Source organism: Aquila chrysaetos, chromosome 23, assembly GCF_900496995.4.
Source record: "Aquila chrysaetos chrysaetos chromosome 23, bAquChr1.4, whole genome shotgun sequence".
NCBI classification, from domain to species: domain Eukaryota; kingdom Metazoa; phylum Chordata; class Aves; order Accipitriformes; family Accipitridae; genus Aquila; species Aquila chrysaetos.
This window is the reverse complement of record NC_044026.1, coordinates 17054172-17070199: the sequence shown is the minus strand read 5'-3', so window position 1 is coordinate 17070199 and position 16028 is coordinate 17054172. Positions and strand designations below refer to the sequence as shown.

Below are 16028 nucleotides of genomic sequence, written 5' to 3'. Positions count from 1 at the left end.
TCTTTCAGTATTAGAAGATCAAAAAGCACCTCCAGCCAGCTCAGTCTCATGCTTTGGGTGTAATCTCTTCTCATTCCGTTGTTTTTGAACACTTCTGGTCTACCCAAAGACTACATCTATATGGTTGTATGACCGAGCTCTTGATGCCAACTCATGCATGACATGTTACTAATACATCAGGTTTGTATCCACATCTGATGTAACTGTCCCTTTTGAATGCCAGTATGCTGGTTCAGTCCAGGGTCATGATACACTATGGAGCCAGCAATGAACAGCTGAGAGAGGTTCAGAGCAGCTTCCTCAACTCCCTCGTGTTCATACCAGCAATATGAATATTTCTAGCACCATTAACTCAAGGAGATGGCTTAGATCTTCCTTTTTTACTCGGTACCAAAATCAGTACGGAGCCCTTACAAAGTCAATCGCCCCGTGACAGCAGGGACGTGGAGACTGAGCAAACAGAAGGAAGTTGAGGTGGTTTTAGTCGATCTCTGTGATCTTGTGCTGAGAGGATTTAGATACAGTCTCCATAGTCACCCAGGAGCCACTGCATTCATGCTGGGATTCACCAACGAGAGGTGGGTGTTTCCCTAAACTGCCTCTCAGGTGTGTGGACCATGTGAGTGTTTTCATCCCGCTTCAGAGCAAAAGCCATGCCAATCCCATGGAAAGCAAGGTGAGTTAGACTAACCTGGTTGAAAGGGAGCAGGTATGCTCACAAGGTCAGTTACTTCTGGGAGCAAATTTAAGAAACTGTTTTTCTAATATTTTCTAATATTTTTCTAATATTAGTTACTGCCTTTCAGGCACTTCTGACATGGTTCCTGACTGTTTTAAGTGTGCTCATTTTTGAGTTGAAGTCATACAAATGAAGTAAACCAGCCTTCAGCAATGATTTTCTGTCTTGTCAGAGAGCATTGATTCATGAATACAGGTGGATGAAAGTCAGCGTGACTGAAGCAGTTACCACTCCCAGATGTTTGCCCTGGTCCTCTATGGAGATTGCCACCCCATGACCGAGGAGAGCAATTCCTTAAACCACTGCAGCTTTCATTGTGCCTTGCGAAGTCTGCTGACACTGATTCCAGGTTCCTTCACTGCTCAAGGCTGTAAATTTGGGGTTTTCAAGAGCTGCTTCACATTTTTTTTCAGCTCCCCCTGGCACTGGGCAGCAGTTTATAGACAGGAGGCTGCCAATAACTGAGACTATTAACAGCATCATTGTCAAACTCCAGCGGTGTTTGGTTGTGAGTCAGTGCTCTGTTCTCACCCTGAAATGGACCAGAAAGGCTGATGGGCAATCACCGCTTCTCCACTGGGAATCAGGACCAAAGGGTGGGGGATATTCTTCCACTGCTGAGCTGGGAGCGTGCTGGGCTTCCCCTTCCCCAGCAGGGATGGAGCACACCCAGCTCAACTGGGGGAACTTACTGGTGCACCATTGAGATCGCTCTGGAACCTCTGTAGAGCTTCCCTTGTGGCACCTGAGCTCTGTAACAGTACTAGTAAATTTGATAAGAAAATCACACACTATCAAATGTAATAATGAAGATAACTGATTAAGGTCAATCTCTTTAATTGCATTACGGACACACTCTCCAAAGGAGTATGTGCTGTGGAATGATGAATTTGGCAGTCAGACTTCTATATTATTCTGCAAGTCGTAACAAGCCATTTGCATGTAGAATTCCCTGCCTGTCTGCAGGAGAAGCAGGTATATTTTGTTTTATTCTGAGTGGTTTATGAAATGAGTGTTGCTGAAGAGCTGAGTTTCATGCAGTATAGTCTCAGGTGGGTGTGGGTTAATCACAAGAACAAGGGAAAGGATGTCGTGCTTAGGTCAACTCTCTTTTTTCTGTCATTCTCATTGCATGAAGGCCTGTAAATCTCCAGGCGTAAGGCCAGCCAGGTGTCCATATGAAGAGAGAACTTAGGCTGTCATTTTGAAAGAGTTGAAGACACTTAGGTGCTATTGAAATGCAGTTTACAGTTCATTAAACCTTCAGTAATTGTTGTTTTCCATAAATTAATATTTATTATCTGCGTTGTAGTAATAACAACTACATTTCTCAAATAAAAGGTTTTGCTTTGTTAGGTGCAAGAGATGACTGAAGAAGACTTTAGTTGAATACTAGCACCCCAAAAAAGTGGATCCACTTGTATATTTGTAATTAATATTTTTTCCAATTTTTTTTTTGCCTTCAGGGACAGGCAGAATATGAAAATGGAGCCTCAGCTGGGGAAAAAAAAAGAAAAGCTCCAGTGATTGTTCTGCCGCATACAGTTTTGAAGCATAGCTGATAGGACCAAGGCAGTACTGCATAGCCCTCACAACAGTTAGTTGGCCTCAGTTACACACAGCCTCTAGACTGCAGCACTAACCTTTCCAGAAGGTTTTTTCTCCTGCGGGGTTTTTTCTCCTCCTTTTGTTTATATTCCCCTCCTGGGTGACTGTTCTTATTTTAGTTCATTTTTCTCTCTTTTTGTTAATACCTATCTGTCCCATGGGTTCCTCTGCCGAGTTAAAAGAAAAAGGCATTGGTAAGCTTCTGTGCTACAATATTTAGAGCATCACAAATCATGGTCATATCATGAAGCACATTTGAACGTTTCCTTATGCCCCTTGGTTGAAAGAGGCTGCTTGGAAATGCATCTGCACTTTAATCCTTGGGACATACATCAGTAAACCAGGGACATGAACTATAAAAATTCTTAATGGAAAGTAAAATAGATGTTTCATAAAAGTAAGATGTTGCAAAAGTAAAGGTGGAATTCCTTCAGAGGGACTTTTTTTGAGGCCATTATTTGTGGCTAACAGAAGTTAAAGAGCTGACAGCTTTTTCCTTTAATACAGGCGTATTTTGGTTGTTTCAGCTTGAGTGCCCTCCTTCCTCACTCTGTGACAGCTGGGAGGAACACTATTAAGCACAAGGATTTTTTTTTTTTTTTTGCATGATGGTGGCATGTAGGGAAGATGATTAGGAATGCAGCTGCCACTGAGACAAGCATGCAGGAAGACCCACCAGTCTTTCAAAGAAAGACTCATTTGTTTCTTATTTAGGTGTTTGGCTTTGTAAAGAATGCAAATGAGGAAACTTGAGACCTAAGAAGTTTGCTTCAAGTTTCACTTCTTTAAATAGGTCTTTAAAAGAAACCTATGTGTAAATATGGGAGAAGAATGTATAGCTTGCTACACAGAGATCTTGCTTGTTGATAAAAAAAGAAAAAGAAACAGAGGGACAACTTTAATATAAAGTGTTTGGATTTTTTCCTAGAATTATTTAATTAGCAATGACATTGAAGATCAGGTTGTAATAGTCATACAATCATGATGTTACGATAAGAACTTCTTATGTAAGGCTGAAAAAAGTGAGTTGTATAGCCAACAGAAATTATATGCATCTATATTAGAAAGGATAGCTAGGGAATAAATAAAAATGAATTTGGAGGGAGGAGAAGATCGAGCATGAAAGCATGAGTATTTGAAGTCTTCCCCAAATTTATATTTCTTAAATACTACTTATGCCAATCTCTGCTAAGATAGGCTAGGCAAACACTGCTTTCAAGTCAACAGTGAAGAGTGTTGACTCTCGCCTCTTGATACGTGCATCAATGAAACTTTGATAATTTTGGTGTGATGGTCAGAACAACCCTAGAAAAAGTAATACATCGATTTTACCCATTTAATCACAGTTTAATGTGACCACCAACACATCACTTGTGCTAAGGCATCTGAAACTAAAGCTATTTTAATACAAAATATTTTCAAAATCTTGAGTTCTTAGGTGGTTATATTGATAGTAAGAATTCTTTTGCAACAATTTATTGATAATGAAAGTTACTCCTGGAATTAGCAAAAAGTTGTTGAAAAGTCTGTTGGATGGTATAACTACAAACTCATACATCAGACGCATCCTCTAATCTCAGGTGAGAAGGGAAACATTTTACTGATTGTGACAATAAGTCTCCTCTGTTGTATCTCTCAGCTCCCAACCCACCCACCATTCGAGAAGAGCTCTGTACAGCTTCTTATGATACCATTACTGTCCACTGGACATCGGATGATGAGTTCAGTGTGGTCTCTTACGAGCTGCAGTACACCATCTTCACTGGACAAGCTAATGTTGTTAGTAAGTATAAACCTTCTCTTTCCCAGTGCTCTTTCCTCGTGGGTTCTCTGTAAACCAAGTGCCTTTAAATATAATGTACTGCCAAGAACAAAAGGAAAAAAATATTTTCTAGGAAGATTTAAATCCAAACCAATTATGATTTCAAAAGGTTTTAAAATTCAGAATTAATTCAGTTAAAATTTCTTGTGTCTTTTCTGGGAGTGCCATGTAGTGGGAGCTTTCGAAGACTAAAACCACATATTCCCAAAGGCACAGGTATTGTTCATGTTAACAGGACTTGTTGCTTGCGTCCTAGGTCCCGTGTTGCAGATGTAACAGGGACAAAGACCTCAGTTCTATTGTTTGGGCTAGTCAGGCCTTGGGAGCCTCTGTTGAACTGGTCATTAGTTTTAGTTAGAACTGCAGCCCCGTTGTCATTTAGGTGACTTTGACAACTGGACCTTTGCCAGAAATACAGATTAAGTCCTTCCCTCTGATTTTTACTGTCTTCAAGGCTACAAAGCGTAGGTCTCAGTATACTGAAGGCTAAGGCAGCAAACGCCAGTGGAACAACAATTAATATGGTAACTTACTTTGACTTATATTGACATTAACAATATTTGCTTTATATTTTGTATTGTAGCACATTGTTTATTAAATACACTCTCAGTTTTGAATCTGTGACTTTCCTTAATGAACAAACTTACTGATTATTCCTTGGATTGTTTTGTTGTTAAATAACTATTCCTCGGAGAAAAATATATTGTCTAATCTTTGGCCAGGAAGTCAACACTTCTGGGTTCAGTGCATAGTGGTCATTGACTATGAATTTGGAGAAGTCATTTAACTTCTTCCTGTTCCCCGTACGTTTAACAGGAATACCACTAGCTGACACATACTTGCTTTATGAAACAAGAATTCTGAAATGAACCAAATCAGTCAAAAGGCGGAGGTTGTTCAGTCAACACGTATTTAAATTGGGAACTCATTGCCACAGAGGGTTGTTGTGTTTGTGAGTTCAGGAGAGGACTGGACAGATCATGCAAGAAAAATCCACTGAGAACAATGAAGTGCAGAGATTTCCTTCTGGCTCAGGAAGTCCCAGAGCTGTAAACTGTTGAGACCTGGGAGAGCCCGGTGAGAGATGATCGCTGTGTGCTTTCCCTGCTCCTGAACACCTTCCTATGCTCTTGCTTTTGTCCACCACCAGACATCCCAGCCACGCACTGAGATACATAGGCTTAGTTCTGATCCAGTGCAGAAGTGGTTTTCTTCTTACAAAATTTGTTGAGATACTTTGATGAAAGTCAGTGCTGTGGACATGTTTACATGCTTTCTGGGAAAATGGTACCGTAGATGCCATGTTTCAGTACTGAGCCAAACTCTTGCGCTGACTACTCTGTTGCTGTGTGCACCTCATTTTCTCCATCACTAAACTGTAGTTTTGCAAGCCATCTGAAAGGATTTCTTAGGATTCACGTGCTGGCATTTTAACACCATTTTTAAGTAGCATACTGTGAATATATTATGGTATTCAGGATTGACTAAAAAATAAGGCGGACTATTGAAAATTTGATGAGTGTTTTGCCAAAACCTCCATTTAGTATTTCACTGAACAGCCTAATTTTGGACAACACACTGTAAAATTTAAAACTGCTGGAAAGACCAAGTAAACTTGAACACATACTCCTACATCTGTGCAAGCTGGATAACAAAAAGGTCTAATAGTAATTTGGAACAAATTGGAGCAAGGTAGATAAGGAAGGAAAAGCTTCCCTGATTAATCACTACTAAGCAGAGAGGACTTAATGATAACACAGTACATTGCTTGTTTTCTAACCCATTTTTGGTCCATGGCTTTATACTAGAAGACTTTATGCAAGTCAGTTATTGGCACTATGTGTGAACATAGCGGCAGAAAGGTGTGCCATTTCCACACAATACCACACATTTGTGATGTGGGGTTTTACTCTTCGCTTACTAGAGAATAAATAACAAGGTATTTCATTTTTAGGCTGTATTGTAGGTTTCCCATGTGGAGGTGAAAGCTTTGATCTGCAAAACATGTATCAATTAGTCTACTTTCAGAGATGAAATATGATAATTTTGGGGTATAGCACAAAGTGCTCAGTGTGCAGTCTGAACTTTCATTTTATCACTTTGCAAAAATGGTGTCATTAAAAGTTTGAAGAGAAAACAAATTAACACTGTAAGAGCCTTTGTTTACAAAATGCTCTGAAGACCTTAAATGACAGTAGGAAGAAATGAAAGAACTGGCCCTTTTTTTTTTTTTAATGCAGCTGGCTTTTACACAAATATCCTGGCTGTTAGCTTCAATTTAATTGAAAGCTATAATGTTAACCCAAATTAAATAGGTGCATATATAAGTATATGTGGAAGGATTTTTTAAATGTTGTAAAGTTTTTTTTTAATTTCATTATTTAATGTAGACTTGAACACCTCCAATGGAGATGTTCCCACCAAATCTAACGTGCTACAGATCTGCCCAGGTTTCTGACACATGAGACTCTCCCAGTTCCTTCCAACTTCCACTGGTACTGGAGATGTGCCCACTAACATCCTGATTTTACTCAGAACACTGCTTGGATGTTTCTTCACTTTGTCGGATTATATTCTTTGTCCTGCGGAAGGGCCCGATATCCCAACTTTTATAAATGACTTTCCAAGATTGCCCCTAGAATATCGGAGTGTACCTTGGTAGTGTGGTTGAACACAGAGAGCTGTTTTCACTCTAAGTGGCATTAGGAGGCACTGCACTGCAGCCTTCCTATTTTGATGAACTGAAGCTAGGTGATAATTTTTTTTTAAATCCTGTTTTAATAGAATACGTTTTGGATTAGCACAAATTTCTTTCTCTTCATGGCATTTGCATGCTGTTGCACATATAGTTATTTTTTAAATGTATTTCTCTGTCATATCCCAACAAGTTTACATTGGTATTGTGTGTTGCCTATAGCGGATAATGTAAACAGGTTCAGAGATTGTCTTCAGTTCTGTGTTTTTGTAGCTATGAATTAGTCGCGAGGGAATAGCTAGAGTACGGCATTAAACCAACAAGCTTTTTTCCCCTGAGACAATAGGAATCACTTTGCATACATACCCACCTACTGTGCTAATGGAGGCTGTTATTTTGGAATCGGTTTCTTAAAACCACATAGCCAGACTGACTGCACTTTCCACTCCTCAGTACATTTCCTCCACCAGAGGCATATATCATTCAGAGATTGCTAAGAATTCAGTAACAAAAACAAGCAAGGCTATGTTTTTCTAGTGTATTTTCTATCCAACATAATCAACAATATTCTTTTTTATTAACTGAAAAATTGGAGAGTTAACATTTGATGGAAAAGGTCCAAACAGAGTATTTCATTTTGAATCCTATTTCATACAGGAAAGATTATTTCCAAATGTGGCCAAACTGCTTGCCTATTAAATGCTTGGCAGCCCTGTTCTGTGCATAAGAGCAATACAGAACTTTAAATTAAGCAGGCTTTTACTAAAGCAGTTGTTCTCGGAGTTATACCATTCGCACATTTGCATTTCTGAGAGGCAGCTAATCACCTGCAATCTGAATATTGTAAAGGCTTTTAAAATGACTTTGTGACTAGCTAGCTAACATGCATTATAATTTCATTATGCCATTTCAATAAATTTTCAAGTATTTATTGAGTATGTATTTTTTTAACATCATGGATTTGCTTTAGTATGCTTCAGGAAGGTTAAAATTTAAACACCCAGCTAGGTTTTTACTAGCTGTGATACAAGATGTCTTCATGAAAAAACACATCTCTCTCTTCAAGACAAAAAGCAGTAAATAATTCTCTCTTTCCTAGTAAATGGAATTTAGGTTACTTACATCAGCTAATGACTAAAAATCACTGTATTAAGGATACAGTGTAGTGTCAGAACCTTTTCAGTGTTACATGGTTACTCTTCCTATGAGATAGGATAAAATTCTGTTGAAGGATCTAAGACATTTAGGAACCCAAGCGTCCATGAAAAACGGTGAATTTGTGATTCACCAGTTAACTTTTTGAATAGTCTAGCTTTTGTCTGTTTCTGGAAGTTTTAATTTATTAAAAGCAGATTCCTTATAATCTTCAGACTTCTACTGATGATTTTAGTGAGTATCTTCTAATGGCACAAAAGCAAAATGGGATAAAACCCAGAAAACTTTTTCCTCTTGAAAATGATAAAAGAACTGTATTTCTTAAAAAAAAATGTGATGTCTTTTGCAGAAAACCTGCATATATTATTTTCTTTCATGTGGGAATGCAGAATGGGGGTACAGAGCTATCTGTTACCTTCACCTACTGTATTTGTTCTACCAATGCGAGTTGGTAATAATTTATTTAAATAAAGCATTTTAAAATAATTAAAATACTAAAGAGATTAAATAACTTTCCCATGACTTTTGTGCTCCTCTTCCAGTTCTCAAGAAGATATATTTTATTAAAATCTACCAGTGTAAATTTTAGGAGGATTTACACCTTGAGATTTTTCCCATCTGTTTTTTAAAGCGCATCAACAGCCAACACCAGGGAAATAGCTTTACAAATTATTACCTCCAGACTCTGAGAAACTTGTTTTGAAAACTCACACATCCTGTACGGACATCACTGTGCTCACTGCACCATTCCAGGATGTAATTTAAATTCTCTACATTTTTGTAGGCTACAGTTTTAAAATACATTGTTTTACCACCTGCATAACCCTGTAAAAAGCCCTGGGTTTTTGAAACAAGAAACCTGACTGTAGCCTGGATTAGGAGTGGGTACAATAGGAGACCCTGAACTCCTGCTGCGGCGCCAGTGGGGAGAAGACGTGTGCTGTTCCACTTAACCTGCTGCCACCGGCACGGAGCGGAGAGGGCAGATGCTACCCCCAGATGCCCGCGTTACCAGGCTGCTTGCTCATTTCCCTGAACTCTCTTCATCATCTTCTTTTGTATTCAGAGAAGAAACGCTGTCCTGACAGGTCATAACTGGAGACAAATTCTTTTGATGCAGTGACAAAATATTCTTTCATGCCTAAAAGCTTAACTTGGCTGCCACTAGTTACTATTCTCTGTTTTGAAGGATTTTGGACTTGTAGTTTGACACCATCAAAACTTAATTCCCAAGATTTTTTAATCAAAGTTCAATTTAAAGCCTTTTATCAAATAGTTCAGAGTCAGGAAGCACATGGACACATCACTGAGCCCCTTGGTGCATAGGCAAGAGCCAACTTGTTGGGACAGCAAGGTTTGTCGAGCAAAGGAACCGTCAGTCACTGCACATCCAACATTTATTGTACGCCGGTAGTCTGGGATGCCTAAGACTGGAAGGGCAAAGCAAAGAAACCGAAGGTGTCTTGTGTCATCGAAGAGGATAGAGCCCTCCCCTAGAACATGAGTGAGGTCAAACGGAGGGTTCCCAACTCTCTCTGTTGACTGTGCAGCGAGTTTAGGGTAGGTAAGGTCCTAACTCGGGAGCACTGCTCTTCGAGCTCAGGTGGGATGAATGGACATATATCTGCCTGTGAGTGTTTTGACATGAACCCCAGCAGCAGAAGCCAAGATGTAGCAATACCTAAAATTATTGTGGCTCTGCCTTCTATACACAGAAATCTAAATTAATAATTAACTGGATTATTTAATAATACAATAATTTACTCTGTGTAAGTATTTACAGACTAGTGAGTATTGAGTATGTGTAAATCCTCATACATGGGAGGAGAGGATAGACTGGAGAGGAGACTCATAGCAATGCAACTTTACCTTTACAGTCCTTCATATACCTGTTTAGGTCCAAGTTTTATACTTCGTTAAGGAACAGTCAGCCTCTGGAGGGTATCATAAAAAGTGTAATGCAAGCCTGAAAAATCTGCCCTTTAGAGAGTTGTAGTGACTCATACAAATCTAGTTTCAAGATGATTTAGCAAAAATCTGGGCATTTCTGTGTCTGTGTAAGGGTTTGTTTATATATGGCCCATGTATACCATAGACCTTTGCTTTCAAAGTGTGCTTGTGGAAGGAGAAGACACTTTCAGGACCACTGTCTGGATCCATCCCGGTTACTGTCATATGTTATTTGTTAGCCCATCGGAGGCATCTGAGTTAAGGACTGTCTGCGCATGCTGCACTGCCTCTAAATCCAGTGCTTCATTTTGTTTTATTTTAATTCAACACTTACTTTGCAGTAGCACCTATGAGTCAGGTAAGTGATGGTCTCAATGCGAAATCAGTGTGGTTGTTCAGCTACAGAACAAGTGTGCCTTTAATACCTGTGGCAAATTTTTATTGGGAAAAGATGAGGATTCCTCTGAGCAGTCAGTGAAATACAGTATGCCAGGAAACTGCTGCTTTTGTTTCCTTACTTCCTCTTAGGAAACCTATTCACACCCAGCCTAAAAGAATAAATATCATTCAGTATGTACAGTTCAGCGAAACACGACGTGGACAGGTGTTGCTATAAGCAGTTTACTACGAGTACCGGGCACAACTGGGGTTTTCATGGGGTATTAACACTGGCTTCTTTTTTTCAGGAGGTAGACAAGATGATTGCTCTATATGATCTAGTTTTTCAATAGTCTTGAGAAAAACAGTGCTGCAAGGTTGCTTTTCTTTGCTGCTTCTATCCACATATAGCAAACTGTTTGAATGTCTTGCAGCTGGTATTTAGGGAGGCTACATGTGGTCAGGATGCGATGCTCACTGGTTGGGGCATAAGGAACATGCTAGAATTCTTTTTTCCCACTTTACACCAGGAAACTGCAACAAAGAAATGTTCTCATGCTGGTAACTCATGGTCCAAAGGCCACAACCCATGTCTGAGTTCAGCCACACGTTTAGACTTCCAGACTTCAAATCAGGGCGGGGTGGGGGGGGTTCATCTCACCTCATTTTAGATACCTGACGTTAGAGATCTCACCTACGCTAGTCACCTAGTCTTCCTCTGTGGCCAAGAAAAGAAAGGCACTTGTGGTAGGATGTTCACACCTGGAGAAGTGAAATAAACTACTCACTGATTTCTGCCTCTCCTCAGAGTCCAGAAAAATAGGTTAGGCGTTGCAGCTCTTCACTAGATGACGAGGTGATATGAGTCCCATCTGAAACCGTGCCTCGGTTTCCCATTTGCACAGGAGGATGAACAGCTGCCTGCCTCTCAAGGATGCTATATAATATAAAAGAACTTTGAGGCAAAAGCTACATAATTCTTACATTGAAATTTGGGGGTTGAATTCTGTTTCTAATGATCTTTTGTTACTAAAAGCACTTCCCAAATTAGGAAGGAATCTCCCAGTATGGTTATGAGTCTGTAAACCTGTATGACAGGATTTTTTCTTTCAAGGTTTGTGTCCAGTAGCCTTTTAATTTTTACTTTACAGAAAGGTTTTGTATTGCCTAATATGCAGAACTGAAATTAATAGTGACTTCTAAAAGATTCTCTTCACTAGTACTTACTGGTTTGCTAGTAAAACATGAGTTAAAAGCTGAGAGCTGTTGTTTAATAACACAGTAGCTTTCATAACATGTTCAATGCCCAGTAAAGGCAGAGACCAAGAAGTCTGTCAGGTTCCTAATCCAGTCAAGCATTTTTCTTTTAAGTTTTCCAGACTTATATATGCACATGCATGCATACACTTCCATCTGCATGTATCCTTTTCTAGCTGTATAACTATGTAAAAGGTTGTAAATATATATATATACTTTGTGAATGTTAGATTTGTTATTTATGTAAACATTTTTAATAAGAGAGCTATCAGACTGGGGATCCATTAGACCAGAAGCTGTTCAAAATGTACAGTAAGTAATATGGGTGATTGACTGCCATTGAAGTTCTATCACAGTAGGAAAAATGTATGTAGATGAATAAGTTCATCTTAATGGAGTATTTTCCTGTTTTGAAGATGATATTGCTCCTCTCTTATTTTACTGACTTCCTACATATTATACTTCTGTGGTAAGCATCAAAAGTACCCAAAAAAGTTTGCAACTGGAAAATTACCCAGCTTTTCCCCAGCTGACACCTGACCACGAGGACGTAAATCAAAAAGTTGCATCCATTAAATTTACTGGCTTAGATTACATACTGACAAAGGCTGGAGTGTAAGAGCCAAAGCTTGCTCTGAAGCCCGTGCTCTACCCTGTTTGACCTCCCATGGCTTGCTTCAGGTCCTGAAGAATCCATACCTGGGTACCGTCAGCAAAGGTGCCTCCCCAGCCCTCCTAGCTTTACTGCTTATGCTAGTTTTCTGAGGCTTAAACTGAGTTCATTAATCCAAACAGTAGATTGATGGGATCTCCATAATCCTCTAGGTCTTAAGCAATAAAGAATTCCTTGTGCTGGGATATGAAAAATCTCAGACTGCTCGTGCCTCCACTGAGTCATTTCTTAAATGCCCATTTTTTATGGTTGACTTCACGTAGCAAGAACTTAAAAGGTACCTTGGCTGAGGGCTGGTGAAATGAGTTAGTGGCATTAAGCAGCAACTCAATAACTAAGTAACAACACTTTAAAAGGCACAGAAGCAAAATTCATATCGGTCATTGGGTGCTTGGGAGCGCTCTAAATGTTCCTCTGTTATAAAGTGTTTAGTATGTTATGACTGATGTGCTCTGTTTGAAATTGCAGGTTTATGCAACTCAGCCGACAGCTGGATGATTGTTCCCAATATCAAACAAAACCACTACACAGTGCACGGGTTACAGAGTGGCACTAAGTACATCTTCGTTGTTAAGGCCATTAATCAGGCGGGCAGCAGAAGCAGCGAGCCCGGCAAGCTCAAGACAAACAGTGAGTAACACGAGATCTGGCACGCACGCATTCTTCTCCTTTCTTGTCTTCCTTTTTAGGTTTGGTCTTTGGAAGATACAAGAGCACAGAGCAGTTTAACTTGTTTGAAGTGCTCCCCACAATGAAAGCTGCTTATTTAACTCAATTCAAGATTGCCAGAGTCTTCAGCAGTGCAGAAATTAATTTTTTTTTTTGAGAGAGAGATGCATCTGTAGTTTGGTCACTGGAAATATCATTTAGGAACAGAGCCTTCACATGTGAAATGATTGAAAATACTCTTTTGTGGTTTTGTTTTAATGTCCTCTGTATTCTTTTTCCTCTACAAAGAAAAAACTTTTCTTATGTTTGCAATGAAACATTTTATTTTTGTATAGTGTTCGTAAGATAATTGCTAGTTTAATTTTATCCTCCAAAATGATGTCTTTCTTAGGACACTGGAAAACTTCTTAGCTCCATCCCCCTCAGTTTTTTATGGAGTTCAACAAGGTGGTAGAGTAGTCAGAGATCCCACTTCAAGAAAACAATGGTTACACAAATTATTAGCAGATGTAGTATAGCAATTTTAAGACTGGTTTTCAGCCTTTTTCTTCCTGTGTCCCAGCCAGTCCCTCAGTCATGTAGTCATCACGGGCAGCTCTGAGTGCTGGAAAGGGAACACTGGGATTTGTGCAGCCTCTGAAATCTTCTTGTTGTAGGGGAAGGTGCTCGAAGAGGGGAGATACTGAATGTTGCAAGAAGGAGGCTGCAGGGAATGACATGTACACGCTTCTGATTTTCTCCTTTCTGCTAGTAACCTGGCTTGCACTTCTGTGTAAAAGCTGCTCATACAAACCCCACATCTGCTACCAAAAATCTGCGTATTGTTAAACCTGGTAACCTACAAGCAAATGCATAACAAGAGGACCCATCTGGAAATGGCACTCTTTTATCCTTTTGTCTCTTTGTGACCCAGTGTGGCACAAAAGCGATCTCTGGGGTGACTGTGAGAAATGATGTGACCGGATACAATTCAGTGCAGAGAAAGACAACCTTCAGATACCGCTTCGGCAACACAAAGCCTACTAACCAGTTAGAGAGGCGGGCCGTAGGTATTTTACTGCTACCAAGTGGTAAGAAAAAGCAGGTAAAACGTGCCCCCAAATACTTTCCAATGGCATTATTTTATACTTGGTCATAATACATAACTAAATACACATTGCCAAAGTAGATAACTGAACAATTTACATCTGATTTGAAGTACACGCGTCAGTGCCTCACACAGACCTCCTGAGAGTGCTCATTTCTGTTTTCTGTGCATGTCATCAAATCTTCTGCTTACATTTTTTTTCCCCTGGATATGAAAGACAGTAAGAAGGGAAAAGGGCTTTGCTGGACCACTTGTGGAGTCATACTTTCCTGGTTGTCTCTTGGTGGAGGTAAATGATCATTCTGCTTTTTGACAAAACGAGCAAGCCTGTCAGAATTGTGATGGGCTTTATATATCTACAGGGTTCGGTTTAACAAAAAGCTTCCTGTTATTGTCTACAAACCTTGTGCTACAGCCGAAGATACTTGCCAAGAGCAACAGCCTCAGACATGTTTTTACACCATATTATTTGGGCCAAGTTACAGTTAACTTCCTTCTTTTTAATGCACAGTATCCAGCACCACATGGGCTTCCTTCCAAAGCGATCCTGAATTGTTGACTGTGCTTGTTATAAATAAAGCTGTGAGTGAACGAACAGACAAGGCTAGTGCTTCTTCTTATTTCCAAACTCATTTTCTGGGATTTGAAATCATACTTTTTGTAGTAACAATGAAGATGTTATTATGGAGATTTGTCCCTAGAGAATTAATAGAACGCAATTTATTCTAAATCTAATATGCTGTGAAAAAAGCAACCCTCAGACCTTTATTAGCATGTATATTGGTTTCAATTACATGCAAGAATTAGAGTATTCAGGTTACCTCTAGGTCAGAGATAATGGGCGTGATGATTATGCAGGGCTCTTTTCAGGGATTATCGACACGGGGAAGTTAGTGCACAATGAGATTGACAGTAAACTGACAATGCAAACTAGCTATTGCAGGGAGCAGAATAGGTTAGTTTATCTCAAGAATGCTTCAGAGGAGGAGATTAATATGGTTATGTAATCTGGAGGGCTTCTTAGAGGCTCGCTAATCCGCTCTCCTTTTCAAAATCAAAGCCAAACCATCCTTCTGCCATCTTTGTCTCTGCATCTCTAGGTCAGCCATTTAAACTGGACCCCAAATCTGCTCATAGAAAATTGAAAGTGTCTCATGATAACTTGACAGTGGAACGTGATGAAACATCCTCCAAAAAGAGTCACACACCAGAGCGATTCACAAGCCAAGGGAGCTACGGAGTAGCTGGCAACGTATTCATTGACAGCGGGCGGCATTACTGGGAAGTGGTTATAAGCGGGAGTACGTGGTATGTATATAAAAATATATGTGAAAAGAATCACTGGTTCACACCGTGCAGGTCCTGGCACAGTTTCTGTGATAGAGATCAGTAGCAGAGGCATGGGGAACAGTACTAGAGCGGGACAAGCATATACTTTCACATAGTTTGTCAGACTGTTTTCCCAGTCTCCAGCACTTCTGGACTCTGGAACTAAATCTGCCAGATAGAGCATCTCTATATTTAGTGGCCTTCACAGGAGTTTTACTCCATGGCTGAGGATGGTTGTTTTTTGAACCCACATACAGTACATTTTAAGATTTTAGTGAATTGGAGAGCTCAGAAAGTTTCCTCTTGTTTATACAACAGAGCGAATTTTGTAAGTGTGATCATTTCTTTACTAAACTTGAAAGATCTTAGCATCCTTCAGTAAGGAAAAAAAAAAAATACGAGGGCAATTTGGTGATCTAGTTTCACAGGGGTGGAGGTCAGATTTGCTTCTGGGGAGGGGGCACAGAGCAGCAGGGCTGTAGGGCTGTGCCCCAGGATATGAAGCAAGGGGCTGGAAGTGGAGGAGTGCATTCCTCCACTCCTGAATGATCCTGTGTCATACAGGGGTGGGTTTCAGGGGCCCTTTAGTCAGGGGAAGAGATGTCATCCTTTGGGATTCAAAGGCAGCAATCATGGTGGAGGTTAATGGAGTGGGAAACTCGGTAA

The 16028-nt window shown here is 39.9% G+C and overlaps 1 protein-coding gene across 9 annotated transcripts in view; it reads left to right on the top strand.

Annotated features, from left to right (window-relative positions):
* The window catches only part of MID1 (midline 1), a 264289-nt gene that overhangs the window by 234470 nt on the left and 13791 nt on the right, over nucleotides 1-16028 (top strand). For all 9 annotated transcript variants that reach the window (XR_003921164.1, XR_003921163.2, XM_029998918.2 and 6 more), the window contains exons 7-9: nucleotides 3987-4130; nucleotides 12746-12907; nucleotides 15134-15341. Coding sequence is in view for 7 of the 9 variants with exons in the window: in XM_029998918.2 (XP_029854778.1) it covers nucleotides 3987-4130; nucleotides 12746-12907; nucleotides 15134-15341 (514 nt within the window). In the remaining 2 variants the exon portion in view is untranslated. The remainder of the gene's footprint in view (nucleotides 1-3986; nucleotides 4131-12745; nucleotides 12908-15133; nucleotides 15342-16028) is intronic.